We start from the raw sequence: 20,124 nt of genomic DNA, 5'->3' as shown, positions 1-20,124 counted from the left end.
CGGATTTGTTGAGAGAAGAAGGCAGCAGGGTCACAGAGAGATGATGGGGATGTAACCTGAGGGCAGGGCACTCGGGTTCTCTTCCTGCTGGCATCTCTGGGCCCCTTTCCTCTCCTCCAACCACAGGTTCGGGCTAGCAAGCTGTCTGGGCTAGGAAGCTTTGGGTTCTGGGCCTGGCTCTCTGTACCCTCTAGGCAACCAGGATTAGGGAGAGGGTTGGGGTCAGCCAAAAAGAGGGGCACTGAGCCTATGGCCACTGTAGCCGCCTTCGTGAGGGAAATCCGGTGTCCACAGTCCTTGGCTAGAGGCCTCCGATTCAGCCTAGGGTTGGACTCTGGCCTGGAGGTCTCAATGAACAGACCTGAAACGATGAGCTAGAGGCCCTGGGGCCTGGCAGGGGAGGAAATCAGAGGGAAGAGTGGCCGAGCCTCCTGTGCCCTGGTGCCTCTTCTCCCAGTACCTGGGGCACTGTCACCCCAACTGAAGGCTGCTCCCAAACAGGTCTCCTCACTCTACCTGAGCGCCACGACAGACAACGTGGCCTAGACTGCCACATCACCAGCACTCTGTCTGCTGGGATCCCAGGGGTCCAAATCCACCAACACCACTCTCCCTTGCCCCGTGTTTATCTTGCTCCCAAACTGGTAGTTCTTCTTCACAAGGCCACCGGTCATCCTACCTCATCCTACACTAATCTCCACCAGACTAGTTCACCGCTTAACCCGACTGCCACAGCCTCCAGCTTCCCGCTTCCCGTACATGACACCAAATTGGCGGAGAGGTAGCCTCCCAGACCAGCTCCTTCCTGCCATGTCACTTTTATAAGCTTTGAGTGGCTCACTGACATGATCAAATCTGGGTGTCTAGATTCTTGAGGAACTTCTTGCTGTCTCACCTGACAAACTTCACTGCTTTTGAGCCTTTCTGCCTCCTTGGACCTTCCTTGTCTTCAGTCTCTCTCATCGTCATCCTGAGAAGCCAGGAACCCCAACAGGCATCTGCATAGGCAGTGAGGAAATTGGATACTGAGTGTGGAGGTGCACAGGCTCTGCTGAAATCCCTCCTGGACCTTCACTTCATTTTTCTGTTATACCCCACATCCAACCCATCAGCAAATCCTATCATTCCTTCCTTCAAAATCTATCCTGAATCTGACTCTGCTTCCCTCACCAAGACTGGTTCAAACACCATCATCTCTCACACCTCTTCTTTCTGCTTCCTTCCACATCTTTTCTGCTTCCACTCTTGTCCACCTTCAGCCCATTCTCAACACAGAAGAGATCCTCTTAACACATAAATCTTATCATGTCATTCCTCTGCTTGAAATCCTCCATTGGCTTTCAATTCACTCAGGGTAAGAGCCCAAATCCTTACAATGGCCTTCAAGGTGATATGGCCCCTATTCTCCTTTCTAACCTCACCCCTTGCTATTCTCCTCAGTTACTTTGCTCCAGGCTCCCTGAACCCACCAGACATTTCTGCCTCAGGACCTTTGCACTTGCTGGTTCTTTTGTCTAGAACACTCTTCCTTCAGGTAAGCACATGACTTGCCCCCTCTCTTCAGAGAGGGCTTCCCTGAGCACCCAACCCAAATAGCAGCCCTCACTATTTTCTATTCTCTTATGCTGCCTCATTTTTCTTCATAACACTTATTTACCACTTCACACATTTCTATGTGTCTACTTGTTTATCATCACTCCTTCCCTATTCCATGAGAACAGGGACTTGTTTCGTTCATTGCTATATCCCCAGCGTCTAGAGTAGTGCCTGGCACATGGTAGGCATGTAATAAATACTTGTTGAATGAATGGACAGATGAATGAGCAAATTACTGTGTCCTTTATCTCTTAAACTAGGTCCTAAGCACCTTAAGGGTAGGTGGCCCCACTTTATCATATTTGTGCCCCAGCGTGAACACTTATGAACGCTGACAATATACGTACAGTGATCGAAACAATTTGTAAGTATCATGTAGAAGCCAATTTAGCCAAGCACCGTGGAATAGGGATTGGGAACACTGGAATTCAAAAGAGCAGAGTTCCCAACCAGGCTGCCACTAAGGAGCTGTGTGGTCTGGAACAAACAGTCCATATGGGCCTCTGTTTTCTCATCTGTAAAGGCAAGTCTTGGACTAGATTTTGAAATCCCGTTCAGCCTTGATATTCTGTGGTTGTAAATTTAGGGCAGTTGCTCATTCCTCTGACAAACATTTGCTGAGCTAAGTTTCAGGCACTAATGGAAAAAACATGAACCTCTCAAGAGTTCCCGGATTGAAGGAACAAAATAAAATAGGGTCAGCTTGGCTGCAATAAGAGCTGAGTCTTTTTTTTTTTTTTTTAATTAAACTATAGTTGACTTACAATATTGTGTTACTTTCAAATGTATAGCAAAGTGGTTCAGTTATATATTTTTCCAAATTCTTTACATCATAGGTTATTACAAGATATTGAATATAGTTCCTTGTGCTATACAGTAGGTCCTTGTTGGTTATCTATTTTATATATAGTGGTGTGTATCTGTTAATCCCAAACTCCTAATTTATCCCTCCCTCCCCTTTCCCCTTTGGTAACCGTAAGTTTTTTTCCTATGTTTGTGAGTCTGTTCCTGTTTTGTAAATAAGTTCATTTGTATTCTTTTTTAGATTCTACATATAAGAGATATCATATAATATTTGTCTTTCTCGGTCTGACTTCACTTAGTATGATAATCTCTAGGTCCATCCATGTTGCTGCAAAAGGATTATTTTGTTCTTTTTTATGGCTGAGTAGTGTTCTATTGTATATATGTACCACATCTTCTTTAGCCATTCATCTCTTGATGGACACTTAGGTTGCTTCCACATCTTGCCTGTTGCAAATAATGCTGTCATGAACATTGGGGTGCACATGTCTTTTCAAATTAGAGTTTTCGTCTTTTCCGGATATATGCCCAGGAGCAGGATTGCTGGATCATAGGTAGCTCTATTTTTAGTTTTTTTTTTTTTTTTTTAATAAATTTATTTATTTATTTATTTTTGGCCACGTTGGGTCTTCCTTGCTGCGCGCGGGCTTTCTCTAGTTGTGGCGAGTGAGGGCTACTCTTCGTTGTGGTGCGTGGGCTTCTCATTGCGGTGGCTTCTCTTGTTGCGGAGCACGGGCTCTAGGCGCACGGGCTTCAGTAGTTGTGGCACCCAGGCTCAGTAGTTGTGGCTCACGGGCTCTAGAGTGCAAGCTCAGTAGTTGTGGCGCACAACTTAGTTGTTCTGCGGCGTGTGGCTTAGTCGTTCTGCAGGGCTTGGTTGTTCTGCGGCATGTGGGATCTTCCCGGACCAGGGATCAAACCTGTGCCCCCTGCGTTGGCAGGCGGATTCTTAACCACTGAGCCAGCAGGGAAGTCCCTATTTTTAGTTTTTTAAGGAACCTCCATACTTTTTTCCATTATGGCTATGCCAATTTACATTCCCACCAACAGTGTAGGAGGGTTCCCTTTTCTCTACACCCTCTCCAGCATTTATTGTTTGTAGACTTTTTAATGATGGCCATTCTGATCGAAGTGAGGTGATACCTTATTGTATTAATAGTTTGGGGAGACTTCCCTGGTGGTCCAGTGGGTAGGACTCCGTGCTCCCAATGCAGGGAGCCCGGGTTTGATCCCTGGTCAGGGAACTAGATCCCGCATGCATGCCCCAACTAAGAGTCTGCATGCCACAACTAAGAAGTCTGCATGCCTCAACTAAGAAGTCTGCATGCTGCAACTAAGAGATTCTGCATGCAGCCAAAGTAAATATTTTAAAATAAAGCAAAATAAATAGTTTTGACTTGCATTTCTCTAATAATCAGAGATGTTGAGCATCTTTTCATGTGCCTGTTAGCCATCAGTATGTCTTCTTTGGAGAAATGACTATTTAGGTCTTCTGCCCATTTTTTGATTGGGTTTTTTGGTTTTTTTTGATATTGAGTTGTATGTGCCGTTTGTATATTTTGGAAATTAAGCCTGTGTCTGTCGCACCGTTTGCAAATATTTTCTCCCATTCGGTAGGTTTTTTTTCCTTTTGTTTATGGTTTCCTTTGCTGTGCAAAAGCTTCTAAGTTTGATTAGGTCCCATTTGTTAATTTTTGGCTTTATTTCTTTTGCCTTGGGAGACTGATCTAAGAAAATATCGCTGCAGTCTATGTCTGAGAATGTTTTGCCTATGTTCTCTTCCAGGAGTTTTATGGTGTCATGTCTTATTTAAGTCTTTAAGCCATTTTGAATTTATTTTTGTGTACGGTGTGAAGAGCTGAGTCTTAATAAAGAGGCAGAAGCATGCCCTGGAGTCAAGACTGGGAAGGATATTCTAGGCCAAAGAAATGGCTGTGCAAAGGCAGGAGGCAGGGGGAATGGGGTATTTGTAACTACAACCATACAACTTATATTGCACAAAGAATTTTTGAGACAAAACAGCTTTTGTACGCTGAGAAGTATGCCCTGCATCCAGCAAAACTAAAGTCTCAGCCAGGAAAACATTCACAACTGGAAAACAGCCAGGTGAGGAATGCCACAACCTAAACTGTTCAAATTTAGGAAATGACCCGGCCAGTGCCCTCGTTGCTCCCTGTGAGGTCTTTCTTCCCCAACGACCTGGGGCGGCTCCAAGGCCACCTCACACCCGTTTCTACCTCCCTAGCTCACCATAGGCCCTAGGCTGGGAACAAAGGCGGACCAACCAATTGCTACTAGGTGGGATTTGGGGAAAAGGGCAAGGTCTAACCGCAGGTCAGGCGCCCCAAACAGGGCGTGGCGGTTGCCCTTGGCGTGACGCAACCTCCCCGGTAGCTGAAGCACCCTTGTTACCAGGCTCGCCGCAGGTGAGGCTGGGGTCTGCTCCCCGCTCATTGGTCCAAAGAGAAGCACCTCTGAGGAACCCCTGTTGCCCAGGCGAGGAGGAGAGCCCATTGGTCGGGACACCTCACAATGCCCCCCCCCCGCCCCACCCCCCGCGCGTGTGCAGGGTTCTTCCCATTGGTTCGCTGCCTGCCTCGGGAGCCCCCTGTGGCCTCCGACCAGGCAGCCTACTTGGCACCCTGCAGCGAGTGCCCCCAAGCTGACCCTGTTCCCCATTGGCTGCTCTGGGGGCCGCCGCCATCTAATGAGGAGAGAGGCGCAGAGCACGAGCTCCCTGCGGCGGGATCTAGCCTTGCAGCAGCGGGACCCGGCAGGGGCCGAAGCTGTGCAAAGGCCGAGAGACCGGCTTCTCTGCGGAGGACACCCGTTCTCTCTCCGGACCTGGTCTGGGTCGCAGCTTGGGCTTCCCGTCGCGGAGCTGAGCATCTCCAATCTGGAACCCAACCCGCGAGGCTCCAGTAAGTGCGAAGCACCCACGCAGCGTGCGAACCGGCTCAGGGCGGACGGAGAGGGTGTCCCTGCTCCTGTGTATCCAGTGTGCGTCTCCATTTACTTATCCCCTTAATCGTTTATCCACCCATCGTTTATCGGTTCATTTATTTGGCATTCTGGGTGCACTCGCTGCGCCGCTTGTCCACATCCTTCTCTCCGACGGTGTTGGAAAATCCTGTGCCCTGAAGAATCCGGACTGAGATCCCAACGGAAGAGTGGTGTAGACGAGGGTGCAACCCCAGAGGGACCATGTTCTACTATCCCAGCGTGCTTCAGCGCCACACGGGCTGCTTCGCCACCATCTGGTAAGGGAGGGCTGAGCCAGGGTGGGCGCACCGGGAGGGACGCCCAGGGATCCCAGCCTGAGGGCTTCTCCTCCATCCTCACTCCTCGTCCTTCTTCCAGGCTGGCAGCAACGCGCGGCACCCGGTTGGTGAAGCGCGAATACCTGAAGGTGAACGTGGTGAAGACCTGGTAAGGCCCAGAAAAGGCCAAGAGTGGCCTGGGGCCATTGTGGGTTAGGGGATGGATTTCGCTGAGCTGTGGGGCTGGTCTTTGGCGCAGCGGTGATCAGGGCGCGTCGTTCCCCCAGCGAGGAAATCCTCAATTACGTGCTGGTACGAGTGCAGCCCCCGCTGCCAGGTCTGCCGCGGCCCCGCTTCTCCCTTTACCTCTCAGCCCAGCTCCAGATCGGCGTCATTCGGGTCTACTCTCAACAATGCCAGTACCTTGTAGGTAAGGCTAGAAGGCTCTGAGGTGGGGCAGAGCTGAGTGGTCCTCCCATGGGCTGGCGCCATATCTTGCCCTCCCTGCCCGCAGAGGACATCCAGCACATCCTGGAGCGCCTGCACCGGGCCCAGCTGCAGATCCGCATTGATATGGTGGAGGCTGAGCTGTGAGTGTGTCCCTGGGACTGGGACCACCCAGTCTTTGGAAGGGAACCTCCCTGCTTGGCCTCAGTCCTTGACAGCCCCCATTCTCCCTCAGACCCAGCCTGCTACTGCCTAATCACCTGGCCAGGATGGAGACTCTGGAAGCTGCTCCAGACCCCTTTTTTGGGATGATGTCTGTGGAACCCAGACTGCCCAGTCCCTTGAATATCCCTCAGGTAGGTCTCATTCCCCCTGGACACCTCAGACTGATGAGTTGCCAGTCTGACACTAGGGTGGGGGTGGGATGGGAGCCTGCTACAGCTCTGCCCCACAGAAGTCATTGCAGTGCAATTGCCATGGTGGACCCATCCAGACAAGCCTGCTGCACTTACCTATTCAGGACCAACCTAGAGGCAGCTCTTGTCTCCACACCATTCCAAGAACCAAGCCCCCAATCCACGCCCTCAGTGTCCCTCGGCACTGGGTTTCCCATGTCCTTGTCCATCCATTCCTAACACCCCTACAGCTTAGACAGTATTACTTCCTTCCTTCAGTGGCTCCCCACTGCCAACAGAATACTAGCATTTAAGGCTCTCCATACCCTGGTCCAGAGGTAGCCATCCCTAGACATCTCTCAGCACATCCCCTGGGCATCTTTGGCTCCCAGACACCAGCCTGGCCCCTATGCCGCAAAGATGCCACATTTACTTCTTTGCTTTTGCTGTTTCCCTAGGCCATAATGGTCACCCCTTGTTCTCTTACAGTCCTCGCTCAATTGCTACTCTTTTCCATCAAGTCTTTATACCACTCCCGGCCAGAACCAAACGTTGTTCTAAAACTCAGCACATCACTAGGGCTTCGTTTATCCTTTGTGTTGACTCTTTTTTTTTTTTTAAATTAATTTATTTTGTTTTTCAAAACAACTTTTATTGAAGTGTAGTTGATTTACAGCGTTGTGCTAGTTTCGGGTGTACAGCATCCTTTGGCTGGCTCTTGCTGGGGTCGTATACAAACTCGTCTCCCCACTAGACCATATAGTCCTTAAGATCAAGAATCTTTTCTGTTCCCTCTGTCCCCAACACTTGACATAAGGATGCAGTACTTCTTTCACAGACAAATTAACACAGTCTAGATGATCGGGTGGGGGCAGGAGCGGGAGGAAAGGAAACCGGATGGTGAGTGGGTTCACTGCATGCTGCTGTCCGTGCCACAGAATTAGGCATAAAGGGCTATCACTGTCCATTGTCTGAATAAGGTTGTGAAAGTGGGGAAGCAGGGCGCTGAAGCTGAACCCTATCTTTTGTCCCCAATCCCTCCCCAAAGATTCGACACCTCCTAGAAGCTGTGATCCCAGAGAGAGTTCTTGAAGAGATCCCTCCTGAAGTTCCTATAGAGCCAGGTGAGCAGTGAGAGCCTTCTTTTTGGTGAGAGGCAGAGGAATGTCCAAGAGCTGAAGAAATCACCGTCTTTGAGCTTCTTTCAGAAGCGAGGCCCTGTGAGGGGCACTGTATGTGTATAATGTCGTCACTGCTCACAAGAGTCCTATGAGATCAGAATTATCCCCAGTTTACAGATAAGGAAAGTGAAGCCCATAGTGGTTAAGCGATGTGTCCTGGGTCAGCTTGCCAGTGACTAGCCAGGGCCTGACTAGAACTCAGGTGGACTTGACTCCAGAGTCCATGCTTTTGTCTTACCACATGGGTGGTGGGACTTGGAAAGAAACAGGGGCTGGTGTGACTTCCCTCCCCTCCAGAAAGGATTCTGATCACTGTACCGTCTCCCGAGGCCATCACGCTCCTGGAGGCGGAGCCCATACGTATGCTAAAGATTGAGGTGAGCTGACCCCCTGCACATGGAGTCTGAGGCCCGAGTCCTGCTTCTGATGGCCCAGCCCCCCTGCATCTGCTTCTTTCTGCCCCCAGAGTCCTGCCTTCTCCACTTCCGTTTCCCCACCACTGCCCCCAGCGCCGTAGCACCCACAGGCTTCCTCGGTCTGGCCCAGCCCTGTGGCATGTCTCTCAGACAGAAATGGAATTGAGTCCCCTCGCCTTGGTTCTCCCTCTCCTGACAGGGTGAACGGGAACTCCCAGAGGTCAGCCGCCGGGAATTGGACCTGCTGATCGCAGAGGAGGAGGAAGCCATCTTGTTAGAGGAACGTCGGCTAGGCAGGTCCATCCGGCCGCGTAGGGCCCGCCCGGTGCTGGATGGTCAGACCCCCGGCACGGGCAGTCTGGGCTGTGCAGTGTTCCCATCTCTTCTGTGTTCTGAGCGCTGACCTTCTCTTCGCAGAGTACAAAGAGGAGCTCCTGGCCCCAGAGAGGGAGATCACAGTCCCCCCGCCCTCACCTCTAGCAGAGTAAGGGCAGGAACCCCTGGGCCAGGTACCCCTGGGCCAGGTAGGGGTCATTGCTGGGAGGGTATCTTCATTCTCTTGCCCATTTCCCCTCAGGGTGGAGGAGGCTGCAGAGCTACTTCCGGCTGAGGTCCTGGCCCCTGAAGAGCTGAAGCCACCAGGCTGGGAGCCCGAGGTCCTACTTCCTGGTGAGTACCTGGCGTGCCAGGGTCCTTCCCGGGGGTCCCTGCACAGCTGCTGCAGACAGTGGCCCCGTATTCTAACTTGCTGAAGGGAGGACTCTCTAGCATCTCGCCTGGGTGGCTCTGAGGGCAAAGGGTGTGGGGCAGAGCTGGGACCTCGAGTGTTTTTGCAGAGATAACCCCCCCGCCGGAGCTGCGTCTGCCAGCCCCACCTAGCCCAGAGGTGAGTAATGCTCCTCCAAGCCGCCTCCTTTTCGCCCTCCTCTGCCAGAACTGCTCACCCATTTTCAGTTTCCCCAAGCTGAAGGCCACTGCTAGCTTCCACAGGCCTTTGAGCAAATTAGTAAAAGGTGCCCCTGTCCACACCCCATTTTATCCGGATGGGCACCTCATACAGGGTGGGAGCTGCACCCGCTCCCAGAGGCCCCACCCAAGCCCCCTCCCGGGGCACCGCTAGGGACGGCAGGCTGGGACCTGTCTGCAGTCCACGAGGACCACAGGGAAAGGAGTAACGGGTAGCCTTGCTCCCACCTCCCCTCCCCCCTCAGCGGAGGAGGCCCCCAGTCCCCCCACCTGCTCGCCGCCGCCGTCGCCGCCGGTTATTATTCTGGGACCGGGAGACCCAGATCCCCCGGAAGGAATTCCAGGAACAAATGCAAACCAGAGCCCACTGCCGGGAGTGTGTGAGTACAGCCCAGGCTCTGGAGGGATGGAGGGAGGCAGGTGCACGTCGGGCCTCCTAAACTCCTGGGGGGAGCCTTGAGAACAGTCCCCAAAGTGCACATGTTGGGAGTTTGCCCACATACCACTTCATTACCCCGCCTAGCACATCCCAGGGCATCAGTTGAAAGTCCTTTTAGCAACGAGCAGAGCAGGCAGGAGCATGAGCCGGAAAGAGCTAGAAGGCCAGAGGCCCTGGAACAAGGCACTGCAGGTGGATAAGGGGCAGTGGCTCCTTCCTAACCGGGTTTCCGGCCTTTCCCACCACACAGCCAATGGTGCAGCCTCCTGAGAGGATGATCACGAGCCCCGCAGAGCTGTTCCGAACCCCGACTCACTGTGAGGAATGGTGGGAGCTGGTGTGTGGGATCCTCTGAACCCCTATCCCTCACTCTTGGTGTTCCTCACGCCTCAAACCCTCTCCCTGCTGCCCCGTCCTCAGCTGGCCGGCTACCCCAAGAACTGCTGGCTTTCTGGACCCACTGTGCCCAGCCACTCCCGCTAGCACTCCGGAGAAGGCCGCCCCCGGAGCTTGAGGAGGAGGAAGCTGAGAGGGAGGCGGCAGCTGAGGAGGAAAGGAGAAAGGCTGAAACTCCGAGCGCTATCGAGGTAACGGCACCCTCACTCCTTCCTGCCTTGCCTGAGCTCCAACAGGCTGCTTTTTTCTGCCCACGTGAGCCATGGGCACCAGGTCCCAGCCAGGCTGGTTCAGGGCTAGGCCTGCTTCACCCCTGCCCCCGGTGCTTCTGTGATGCCTGGGGTCTTAGTTCTCTTTCTCTCATCTCCAGGTCCTGAGGGAGGCCCTGGAGCCCAGTGGGCCCCTCATGCTGCCTTCAGGTAAGTACCTGGAGAAGGGACGGCGGAGACCACCACCCTGACCACTGTGCCAGGAACCTGCTGCCCCCACTGCTGACAGTTCTTGTCAGCGCACTTAACATAGGGAAGCACAGACTGAGACTCTTCATCCCCTCCCCCCACCCCCTGGGTGCTTTTTAACAAGTCACTGCCAGCTCGGGCACCCAGGTGGACCAGGTGGCCCCAAAATCCCAACCGCTCAGATGCAAACAAACCCACTCAGGACCTTGCCCTCTCCCTGACAGAGATCTCCCTAGAAGCGGCTGAGGAGGAGAAGCCCCGCATCAGCCTCGTCCCCCTGGAAGAACGGTGGTAAGCAGCAGCCCCAGCTAGGATGGGTGTGCCCCTCGTCACTGTCACAGCTGCCACCTTCCCTGCTCCACCCAACTCCCGTGTTCTCCTAGGCCCTGGGCTGAGGCGGAGCTGCCAGAAGCCCCTGCATTGCCCGTGGTGCCTGAGCTCCCTGAGGTGCCTGTGGAGCTGCCTGTGGAGCTGCCCCCAGAGCCTGAGCCGCTCTCGCTGGAGGCTGTGCACAGGTACCAGGAAGGGCGTGCCCCCGTGGGTGGCCTGCGCTGCAGCCTCAGCTCACAGTTCTTGACCCCCACAGGGCAGTGGCACGGGAGCTGCAGGCCAACAGGGAGCCTGACTTCAGCAGCCTGGTGCCACCTCTCAGTCCCCGCAGGGTGGCCGCCCGGGTCTTCTACCTGCTCCTGGGTGAGCGAGGAACGTGTGTGCCTGTGTGGGGGGCGGGGAGTGGACACACAGGCCAGAGGCTGCTGTAGGGACCCTCTCCTCTGACCAGCCCTCTCCTCCCCTCTTGACCAGTGCTTGCTGCACAGCAGATCCTTTGTGTGAAACAAGAGGAGCCATATGGGCGCCTCCTGATCCAGCCAGGGCCCCGATTCCACTGCGGTTAGAGCCAATTTACAAAGCTGCCAGGGAACCCGCTACGTTAAACAATGTCCTGCCTCACTTCTGAACACGGATCTCTATCCTTCCTGCTCCCAGAGCTACTGTTCAAGCAGAAAATAAACTGCCTTTATTACAGAATGGTGTCATGACTCCGTTTGTATTGTCCCACAGCACGACAGACCCAGCCCTAGGGGACACCCCCGTAAGGCAGCAGGTAGGGCTGAGACTCCAAGTGGGTATGAGGCCCAGGCCCAGAATCTTTGGTAAGGCGTGAGCTGGAACTGGGCTGAGAGCTGGTCTCGGGCGTGGGCAGGCTCTGTTCTCTCTGGCCCAGCGGCAGCCCGCAGTCTAGGTGAGGCCCAGGATGGCCTGGAGCTCCTGGGCCTTGTTGCCAGGCAGGGAGCCCAGTGCTGAATGGAAGCTGTCAGCGTGCTGTCTGGCCAAGAACGTGAGGAGCAGCAGCAGCGACGCCTTGGTGTCTGGGTGGAGAGTGAAGGGGGAGGAGTCTGGGGAGGGCTGGCCCCCCATCCCTAGCTGCCCCCGGCCCCCTGAGCCCTGCTGCTCCCCGCCTCCCCCCAGCCCTGCCCACAGCTGCCACCCTCACCTGGTGGGACCTTGTTCTCGGCCAGGATGAGGCTGCAAATGCGCAGGAGCTCTGGAGCCACATCTACAACCTGTGGGGAAAGCAGGGCTGACTCAGGGGCAGAAGCACCCCTGGGCCCCAGCACTGGGGTGGGTGGTAGGAGCCCCGGAGAGGCAGTCTCCCACCTGGGCTGTTTGAGCGATGCTGATTAACACACACGCCAAACAACTGTGAACCACGAGAAGAACCCTGAAACAGGGTGGTAGTAATGTTTTTTGTTTTTTGTTTTTTTTTGGAGAGCATGAGACTGTGACCAAAGGTATTTGAAATCACGGCCTCAAGACCAAAAGAAGCCCAGACACTCAGGAGCTCCACCCACACAGTAGTCTGCGAAGATGCAAGACAAAGGTGATGGACACAAGAGCACTGGGACATGAGTCCCAAAGCTAGCCACTTGATGCAGACAAATCTCATTCAGAAAGCAGAGCTGCTCTGACTGGAAAGGATGGTGGGGTGGCCCAAAGGACCCAGGCTCCATGGAGCACAGTCTGAAAGAGCCTGGTCTAGGAAATCAGCCTAGGAAAGCTGTGACTTCTGCCTCAGACCAGAGGGTGGAAATGAAACCTCCCTGAGGAAAAATGCTACGTGGTGAGAGGAAGCCCCTCCTCTCCCATTAAACGCCTTGGCTGCCAATCCTTGCACACCAACAAGAAAGCCGAGAAGAGCAGCTTAAACTGATGCCAACCCTGCCTGTCAATGAGAGTGGAGCATCAAGCCCCCTCTAAGGGCCCCAGCGTTGGGGTTACCTGGTCAGGGCTGCTCTGGTACAGGAAGCTGAAGAGGTGCCCTAAGGTGACCCACTCCTCCAAATCCTCCTTCAGTGGCAGGGCGTGCAGCAGGGCAGCCAGCACCTGAACACAAAGAAGACTCTGGCCTCCAGCCCTGCACCCTCCTCAGCTCCCTGGCCCTGCCTGATGCCCCCACCCCTCACCTGGGGCTCTGGTTTCCTCGTGGGACTGGCCATCAGCAGGCGGGCAAGTGCCCCACAGATGTTGTCATGGACACGATCATGGCGCTCCCTCGCCAGGAGGGGCAGCAGGAGCCCCAGCAGCTTGGGGAAGTGTCTGGTCCACAGTCAAGGAACAGGCACGCGGGGAGACTGCTCCCATCCCGAACCCCAGGGACACCCTCCCAACCCCGTCTGGGCCCCCTCCTGCAAGCCGAGGATACTCCTGGGCAGGGCGACCCCCGTGCTCCGCCAGCACGCCCAGCCCAAAGACGGCATTGCTCCGCACCTCGGGGTCCGCCTCCCGGGCAGTGCTCAACAGCACGGGGAGCAGCCTGGACACAAACTGGGCCGAGGCGGCACCCAGGCCCTGAATGGACTCCGCCAGCGTCCCCACCGCAAAGGACTTCTCTGCCACTGTGCAGCCCTGTTTCTGGTGGGGGGAGGAGTGCGAGTCAGCCTGGGACTGGGACAAAGTGGGGAACTGGGCACAGGGGGCACGGGCGGAATGGGGCTCGAAGCCAGAGGACAGAGCACTCACCGTCTTGCAGAGCAATAATGGCAGGAAGCCGGCAAAGAAGGGGGCAAAGGCATCTCCCCCGGCCGCAGTGGCCAGGGCAGGGATGGCCTCACCAGCATGCTCCAGCAACATGGCGTCGTATTCAGCCTGCAGGGCCAGGTCAGAGGCTGGACACCAGGGCCAGCTCTGAGACTGGGGGCACCTCCCACCATACTCCTCCACGGCTGCAGGTGGTCTCCCTGAGGGCTGCCCTTGGTTGACAGGACTGGCCCCTTCCAGGCTGGGTTTGTTTGCAGCCCAGCTTTCCCTCCTGGTCGTCCTACTCCCACTATCAATCCAAGCCTACCCCGAATCCCCACCTCCAGGAAGCCTTCCTTGAACACCCACTGCCTTAGTGGGAGTGGGGTTGGTTGTTCCGAGCCACTACCAATCTTTTAGCAAGCCCCGTACCCCCAAGCCACGCCAAGCATGCTGTCCACCCCGCCCCGTGGAGACCAACTGGGCTGCCTGGTCCCAGTCTGCACCCGTAGCTCTTACCTGGTCCTCATCCTCCTCCTGGTCGGTGTCCTGACAAGCTGTCTGCAGAAAGAGGGCGCTCAGCTCAGTCTGGGCTCTCCTGCCCCTTCTCCTTTCCATGGGTGGAAGGAGGGGGAAGCTGGACTGGTAGCCTCTGGCTAGCCCCACCCAAGGCGGGGCCACCTCCTCACCCTGCAGCCCGCCGGCCCCTCACCTTCCTCTGCAGCACAGCCTTGAGTGTGTGGCAGAGCTCAGCAAGCCGCCCGGGGGGCTGCAACGCCACGCTCCCAGAGCCGCGCAACACTGCCGTCAGGGCCGACAGCACGGCCATCACCACCTGGCGCTCCCGCTCCCCGTTCACTGCCCGCACGTAGGATGGCACCACCTGGGCCAGCGCGGCCTGCAGAGCTGGGGACACGATTGGCTGAAGCCTTGGTCAGCCCCTGCCCCCTCCCCACCCACCCCCTGCTTCCAGAGGCCCCAGCCTGGACCCGGCCTCGCCTTCTCACCAGCAGTGTTGGGTTCCGAGGGGCAGCTTTGACAGGCTTTGTGCAGCGCACAGCAAAACTGACCCAGGGCCTCATGGGCTGCCTTCCGCACGTTCAGGTGAGGGCACTGCATCACGAGAAGGGGCAGGACGTGTGTGCTGCGTGCAGGGCCGGCACAGCTCCTAGCCCCCAGACCTCACCCGCCCCGCCCCCCGCCCCACTCACCTCCAGCAGTGTGAACACTTCTTCAAAGACAGTCTCCATGTACGGAAGGAAGGCCACACTGTGGACAGACACACCACCATGGGGCAGGGGCTCCCAGGAGAGGTTCCCAGTGCCAAGGAGAGGCCAATGCTCACCTGGCATTCACAGAGATCTCCCCCAGCGCAGCACAGGCGTCTTCCTTCTCATCGAAGAAGGCGTTTTCCACGCTGTACCTAGAGTAAGGTGGGGAGGCAGCAGCAATCAGGCGCCAGTAGAAGCAGAGCTGGCCCTGGGCCCTTGTCCAAGCCAGGATCCCCCAGACCAGAATGGCACCCTCCGCACCCTGAGATCTCTGAGTCATCCTCCTCTTCCTCGTCCTCCTCCGCGAGCTCCTCCTCTTCCTCCCCACCGCGCTCGTCGTCAAACAGAAGGAAGGTGCTGCTTCCATTGTACTGAGGCTGGAATGGGGAGGCACAGCAGGGACTTTGGCTCAGCTGGGCCCAGGAGAGAGATCCCATCCCAGCCCTGGCCGTCCCCAACTGGCCCAGCCCACCCTGTGGGCTCACCACAATGCCCTCGGTGGAACGCAGTGACAACAGCATGAGTGTGGTGATTCGTGGCAGGTGGGGAGCGAGGCTCTCACCCATCAGCCCCGATAAGGCTGCAAACAGGCTGTACCTGGCGGAGACAGGCGGAAGCTTTATAGTCCTACCTGCTGTAGCCAGACAGGACGGGGGAACCCGGGGAACCCATGGTCCAGAACCGGAGGACTGGGGTCTGGGTGGGGGCGGGGTGAGGGCTCACTCACGTGCAGCGCCGCAAGTCAGGGTCGTCTACCTGGTCACACAGGCCCAGCCCCAGCTGGCAGCATTCCTCAGCCAGGGGCCTCATGGGCTCCCCTACTGCTCGCGCCAGCACCCCAAGTGTCTCTGCAGAGGCAAGGGCTCGGTTAGCACCAGGATGAGGCACTAGGCCAGAGGTGTGCAGGGCCAAGGCCTAAGGGACCAGAGATAGCTGGGCGGGGCGGGGGGGTGGAATTCAGAAATCCCTTCTACTCCTGGGTACGGTGCGAGCGCAGGAAGACACCTGTGCTGCCCCGGGGCGATCTCGAGAACGACAGGTGAGCATCGGCCCTTCCCCAGCACTGGGAAGCCCGCCTAGGAGTCCCTCGCTCACCCAGGCTCTGGATCCGCACAGGCTGAAGGTCCTCATGGCCTGTCAACAGGAATTCCCGCAGGTGCTCCACGATGGTGGGGAAGTAGGGCAGCATGGAGGCCTGGGCAGCCGTGGCTGCAGCATGGAAGGACAGAATCAGAGCTGGAGAGTGAGCAGGGACCACCTGCCGCAGGCACCCGGAGTGAACCCATGCTCCCGCCTCCTGCCTCTGACTCACCAATGGCCCCCAGGGCGCTCACAGCCAGCTCCTTGGCCCGGGAGCTGCTGGGGTTCCTCAGAGGCTGCAACATACACTCCATGAGCTCCGTAAGGTAGTGCTGCACTTCAGGCCCTGTGGGAACGGGCACCCCTCTACCAACCAACCCAGGCCTCCTACCTGCCTCCAGGCCGACCCTCCTTGTGGCCCTGCCACATCCCTCTCCCCACCACGGGCAGTGGTTCGTGGAGCTGCACCTCCTGCCCCCTTCAGCCAAAGCGACAGCCCCGTCCCCTCCCTCATACCCCCAAAGGGCATCGCCACCTAGGTTCTCCACGAAGTTCTCCAGAGCATAGCAGGCCTTGGCTAGGTGACGTGTGCACCCAGGAGGCACGGACTTTAGGTAGGCGAGGAGCAGTGGCATCACCTCCCCGGAATAGCTGCGAATGTGGGGCTGGGGAAAGGAGAAAGGCGGCCTGAGTCAGCTCAACTGCAAGGCACGCACCTAAGTACTGATGGCAGCAGGGATGCCTGAGGGATGGGGCTGAGGGGAAGCTGGTCTCTGGGACAGGTGGGGACTCTGAAACAGTGGCTGCCCACACCGGCCTTGCTGACCTGTAGGTTCTCTGAGAACTGGCCCAGGGCAAAGAGCGCAGCGTTGCGCACAACCTGTGACGGATCCTCCAGGCTCCTGCACACGATCTGTAGCAGTGGGGACAGCAGTCTGGATGGGGCAGGATAAGAGGATGGAGTCTCAGGGGCAGGACCTGAGATCCCTGGGCTGAGCCATTCTGCTGTTTCCCCTGGGAAAACCAAGGCTTTCTGCCACCAGATGGTGAGCACCGCCCGCTGACCCTGACAGCTGGGGTATCTTCCAAACCAGGACACTTGAGTGTGGGAGCAGACACTAGTGATGACTAGGCTCAAAGGACAAGCGGAGACCAGGACTGCCGTGGGCAGTGTGGTCCTCCTCCCCATGGCCCACCCTCACTCCGAGACAGGGGAACAAATACCTCTGCCTGATGTGGTCCCCGGCTCCATCCGAGAGCACCGCCAGCACCAGGAGGCCAGCCTTGCGCTGGTATGGGCTCTGGCTCCGCAAAGCCTCTTCCAGCATGGGCATCTAGGGGAGCAGATGGCACTCTCCTGAAACCCCAGCACGAGCCTGCCTGTTCCTGCGGCAACAGGCCTTCCACACCTACCAGGGCCCAGACATCCTCAGGCTCGGGAGGCTAGGCAAACCCGGGGGTAGGAGCACTGGAAGGACAAAGCCACACTTACCAGCAGAGGACAGAGCTTCTCAGGGGGCAAATGGAGTGCCAGCATGTCCACGACCTGGAAAAGGACAGGGAGACTTTGATGGACTCCATCTCTGCCCCCCAACCTCCCCCAACGACCTAACACCCCTGCCCCCGGCCCCCGTCCCACATCCCACCTGAACGGCAAAGTGCTTGGGCGTCTCCCCCACCAGCTCAACATCCAGCTCTTCCTCCTCTGAATCCTGGTCCTCAGGATCCAGCTGACCCAGGGGGGGCTCGGCAGCCATGATGGGGAAAAGGGTGTGCAGCAAGGGTGGCAGGAGGCGATTCTTCAGTAAGGCCTTAAAAGGGAGAGTGGAACGGTGTCCCTGAGAATCTGTTCCCAAGATGGACTCACATTAGAAATTCCAGCCTTCCAGGCCACAGGGGGTCCAGCAGGAGATTCCCAATCTCCCAGCCAAGAGCTGGGCTGAGTCCAGGCCCAGCCTGGAACATCTTAGCCACGGTACTTTACATATCCCCAGATGGACAGAAAGCTCCAAGAGTGAGATGGAGAAGAAGATGGAAGTGGGGCGATGTGTGTCAGAAGGCACTCACCTTGCTCTTGACTTTGACCAAGAAAGTGAGGCAGCAGAGAATACGCACACGTATTGCATCACCCAGGGCCACGTTTCTAGCCACCTGCCCAGAGACCAACTCGAATCAGAAACCGGCAAGGAAACTCCCAGCAGAACAAGCAGCAGGGACAGTGCCGACCCCAGGCTCACCTCCAGGCAGAATGTGAGGACCTCTGAAAGGTGGGAGGTGATGATGGGCAACTCTGACTCCAGCAATTCATCCAGGGCCTCCAAGGCCTCACAGGCCTTTGCCTGCCAGACAGAGAAGTCACGGGGTTACTATGCTCTTCTTCAGTGGACCAGGCTGAATGCTCCTGCACCCTCCTTCCAACAGAGCTCCTACCCGAATGTCCTCACCTCGTCTACAGGGATCAGAATCTGCACGGCCACGATGAGCTTGGGCACCAACATCCGCACGAGAGGCTGGAGGACACAAGATGAGCTAAATCACAGGAGCACGATGCAGCCTAATCTCCAGCCCCAGAAGCTGGCAGCTTCCTCGAAGCCTGCACATAGCAGGAGCCTAGGCAAAGCCACCCACAGGATCCCCTCTCAACTGTTAGGCAGGACAAAAAGCAGAGAAAGAATCTTAAGTAGCTCTGCATCCCGCAACGGTGAGGACACGAAAGCCCGAGGGTAGGAGGCCAGGAAGGTGAGGGCCCACATCTCACCACATCATCAGTGCCAAGGTAAGGGGCCATGGTGGTCAGAGTGCGCAGGGAATAGAAGAGGAGCCCAGGAGAGCCCACATCACCAAGGGTCTCATTCAGAAGCCGAAGAAGCTCCCGGTGGTGGGGTCGGAAGGCCTCAGGCCGGGAGGTCACCACCACACTTAGCAGCAAAAGCCCCATCTGCCCAGGAAGAGGGGTTGAGAGGGAAAAGCTTACATGGTCTATCCAGCCTCTGGGTCCCTTCCTCCCACCAACCATGTGGTAGTACCTCTCTCTCAGGGACGTGGAGGCTGTGGATACTGTGCTGAAGAAGCTGCATGAGCTGAGGCCAGGCCTCCAGGCCTTCTTTTCGAAAAATGGTAGCTGAGAGCTGGGCCAGGCTAAGACTCACAGAATGCCTGCAAACAGGAGAGATTCCCCACCCCCAATCACCCTCCAGTACCCTTCCCTGTATGCGATGGCCCTGCCTCCATGGGGTGGCCAGGAGAGAAACCTCCAGGTGTGCGAACAGGGCCTCTGCCAAGTTGGGACACAGAAGACAACGTCTCAGAGGGACACTAGCAGCACAGTGGGTGTGCAGTGTGGTGAGGGTGACCTCACTCATGCTGAATTTCAGTTCTGTCTTCCAACTCGGCTTTGGCAGACCATCACAGCCCACGCTCAAGAAGTTTCATCTTTAATACAGCTTGAGAGTCGTTCCTCCACCCTTGGTCTAGAACCTAAGTCCCTGCCCTCCAAGAGCCAGCCTGGAGCTGAAAAAGAAGGCAGGAACCCTGAGAAGCTCTCAGCCTAGAGTCAGTTAGGGCCCTGAGAGAAGGCAGGTAGACACTTACTCTGTCTCTCTCTGGAGGACCGTCAGGATCAGAGACTTGATGCTGGAACACAGGTGGCAAGTATTTGGTACCCAAGAACCGCCTCAGCCCGGCCCCGCCCCACCCCTGGCCCCGCCCACCTCTCCTGTTGCTCGGCTGCCAGCCGTCGCCAGCCGGTGCTCAGTCGTCTGCGGGTCAGTACGGCCGCGAACTGGCGGATCTGGGACGAGGAAGCAGGCACGTGAGGGTCCGGGCAAGAAGGTGCTGAGAGAGTTGCCGAGGGCAGGAGCTGGGGCTTGACATGTGGCGTACTATGGGAAACTCAGCAGGAAGGGGTAGGAACCTTACCTGAGGGTCGCCCGCCGAGGCCAGCAGTTCGCAGAGCGCGGGCAGGGAGGCGGGGTCCCTAAGAGCGATCTGGAGCTGCTCGGTGGCCTGGGGAGAGCCGGGGGTCAGAGTCGGGCCGTTACCGCAACGCCCCCGCTCGCCCTGGCCCGGTCCCGCCGGCCCCATACCCGGCGGATGCGCTCGGTGTCCGGCAGCAGCAGCTCCCGGAGGATCTGTTCCAGGCCGGCGGGCTCCATGACAGCAGGGGAGCCGCCGCTGCGGGGCCGGAGTTGGGGGAGGGACAGCACGTGGAGGCTCCGAAACCCGTTTCCGGCGGAAAGGGCGTTGCTCCGCGCCCCTCCCGTCACCAGGGTGATTCAATTCGCTTCGCGCAGAGCTCGGGCTCCGCCACTTCCGTTGGGCGGAGCGCCGGCTGAGCCGCGGAAACAGGGCCCTGGTAATGAAGGTTCCGCTAGCCGACAGTTCCTCAGCTCCATGAA

The 20,124-nt window shown here is 56.9% G+C and overlaps 2 protein-coding genes across 3 annotated transcripts; one reads left to right on the top strand and one right to left on the bottom strand.

The window, feature by feature from the left end:
• Window positions 1–44: 44 nt before the first annotated feature.
• REC8 (REC8 meiotic recombination protein) lies at window positions 45–11,387 on the top strand. The gene is made up of 21 exons (XM_082388653.1): window positions 45–126; window positions 1,441–5,321; window positions 5,544–5,660; window positions 5,761–5,829; window positions 5,948–6,090; window positions 6,175–6,250; window positions 6,343–6,463; window positions 7,551–7,626; window positions 7,981–8,060; window positions 8,299–8,392; window positions 8,517–8,583; window positions 8,677–8,768; window positions 8,936–8,985; window positions 9,311–9,445; window positions 9,755–9,821; window positions 9,925–10,091; window positions 10,271–10,319; window positions 10,583–10,649; window positions 10,742–10,873; window positions 10,945–11,051; window positions 11,163–11,387. The coding sequence occupies exons 2-21, from the start codon at window positions 4,933–4,935 to the stop codon at window positions 11,252–11,254; spliced, it is 2,190 nt and encodes a 729-aa protein (XP_082244779.1). The 5' UTR covers window positions 45–126; window positions 1,441–4,932; the 3' UTR covers window positions 11,255–11,387.
• IPO4 (importin 4) lies at window positions 11,388–20,099 on the bottom strand. 2 transcript variants are annotated; one of them, XM_082388622.1, is made up of 30 exons: window positions 19,813–20,099; window positions 19,646–19,732; window positions 19,438–19,517; window positions 19,319–19,360; window positions 18,754–18,883; window positions 18,486–18,665; window positions 18,172–18,237; window positions 17,965–18,066; window positions 17,795–17,878; window positions 17,374–17,538; window positions 17,220–17,273; window positions 16,952–17,061; window positions 16,554–16,662; window positions 16,263–16,392; window positions 15,960–16,073; window positions 15,743–15,856; window positions 15,375–15,495; window positions 15,133–15,244; window positions 14,909–15,024; window positions 14,722–14,799; window positions 14,588–14,645; window positions 14,384–14,489; window positions 14,089–14,282; window positions 13,896–13,937; window positions 13,380–13,505; window positions 13,063–13,271; window positions 12,824–12,956; window positions 12,639–12,743; window positions 11,854–11,923; window positions 11,388–11,728 (listed from the first exon to the last, which is right to left on the bottom strand). In XM_082388622.1, exons 1-30 carry the CDS (start codon window positions 19,879–19,881, stop codon window positions 11,598–11,600), a joined length of 3,237 nt encoding a protein of 1,078 aa, XP_082244748.1. In that variant the 5' UTR covers window positions 19,882–20,099; the 3' UTR covers window positions 11,388–11,597. The 2 variants fall into 2 exon arrangements, 1 of the variants encoding a protein (XP_082244748.1); XR_014243521.1 differs by lacking the exons at window positions 11,388–11,728; window positions 11,854–11,923; window positions 12,639–12,743 and having other exon boundaries at window positions 13,380–13,525.
• Window positions 20,100–20,124: the final 25 nt, after the last annotated feature.

The sequence above is a fragment of the Balaenoptera borealis genome (genome assembly GCF_965194805.1).
Source record: "Balaenoptera borealis genome assembly, chromosome: 3".
NCBI classification, from domain to species: Eukaryota; Metazoa; Chordata; class Mammalia; order Artiodactyla; family Balaenopteridae; genus Balaenoptera; species Balaenoptera borealis.
Note: the sequence above shows the minus strand (reverse complement) of the source record. Positions and strands in the feature narration are given on the sequence as shown.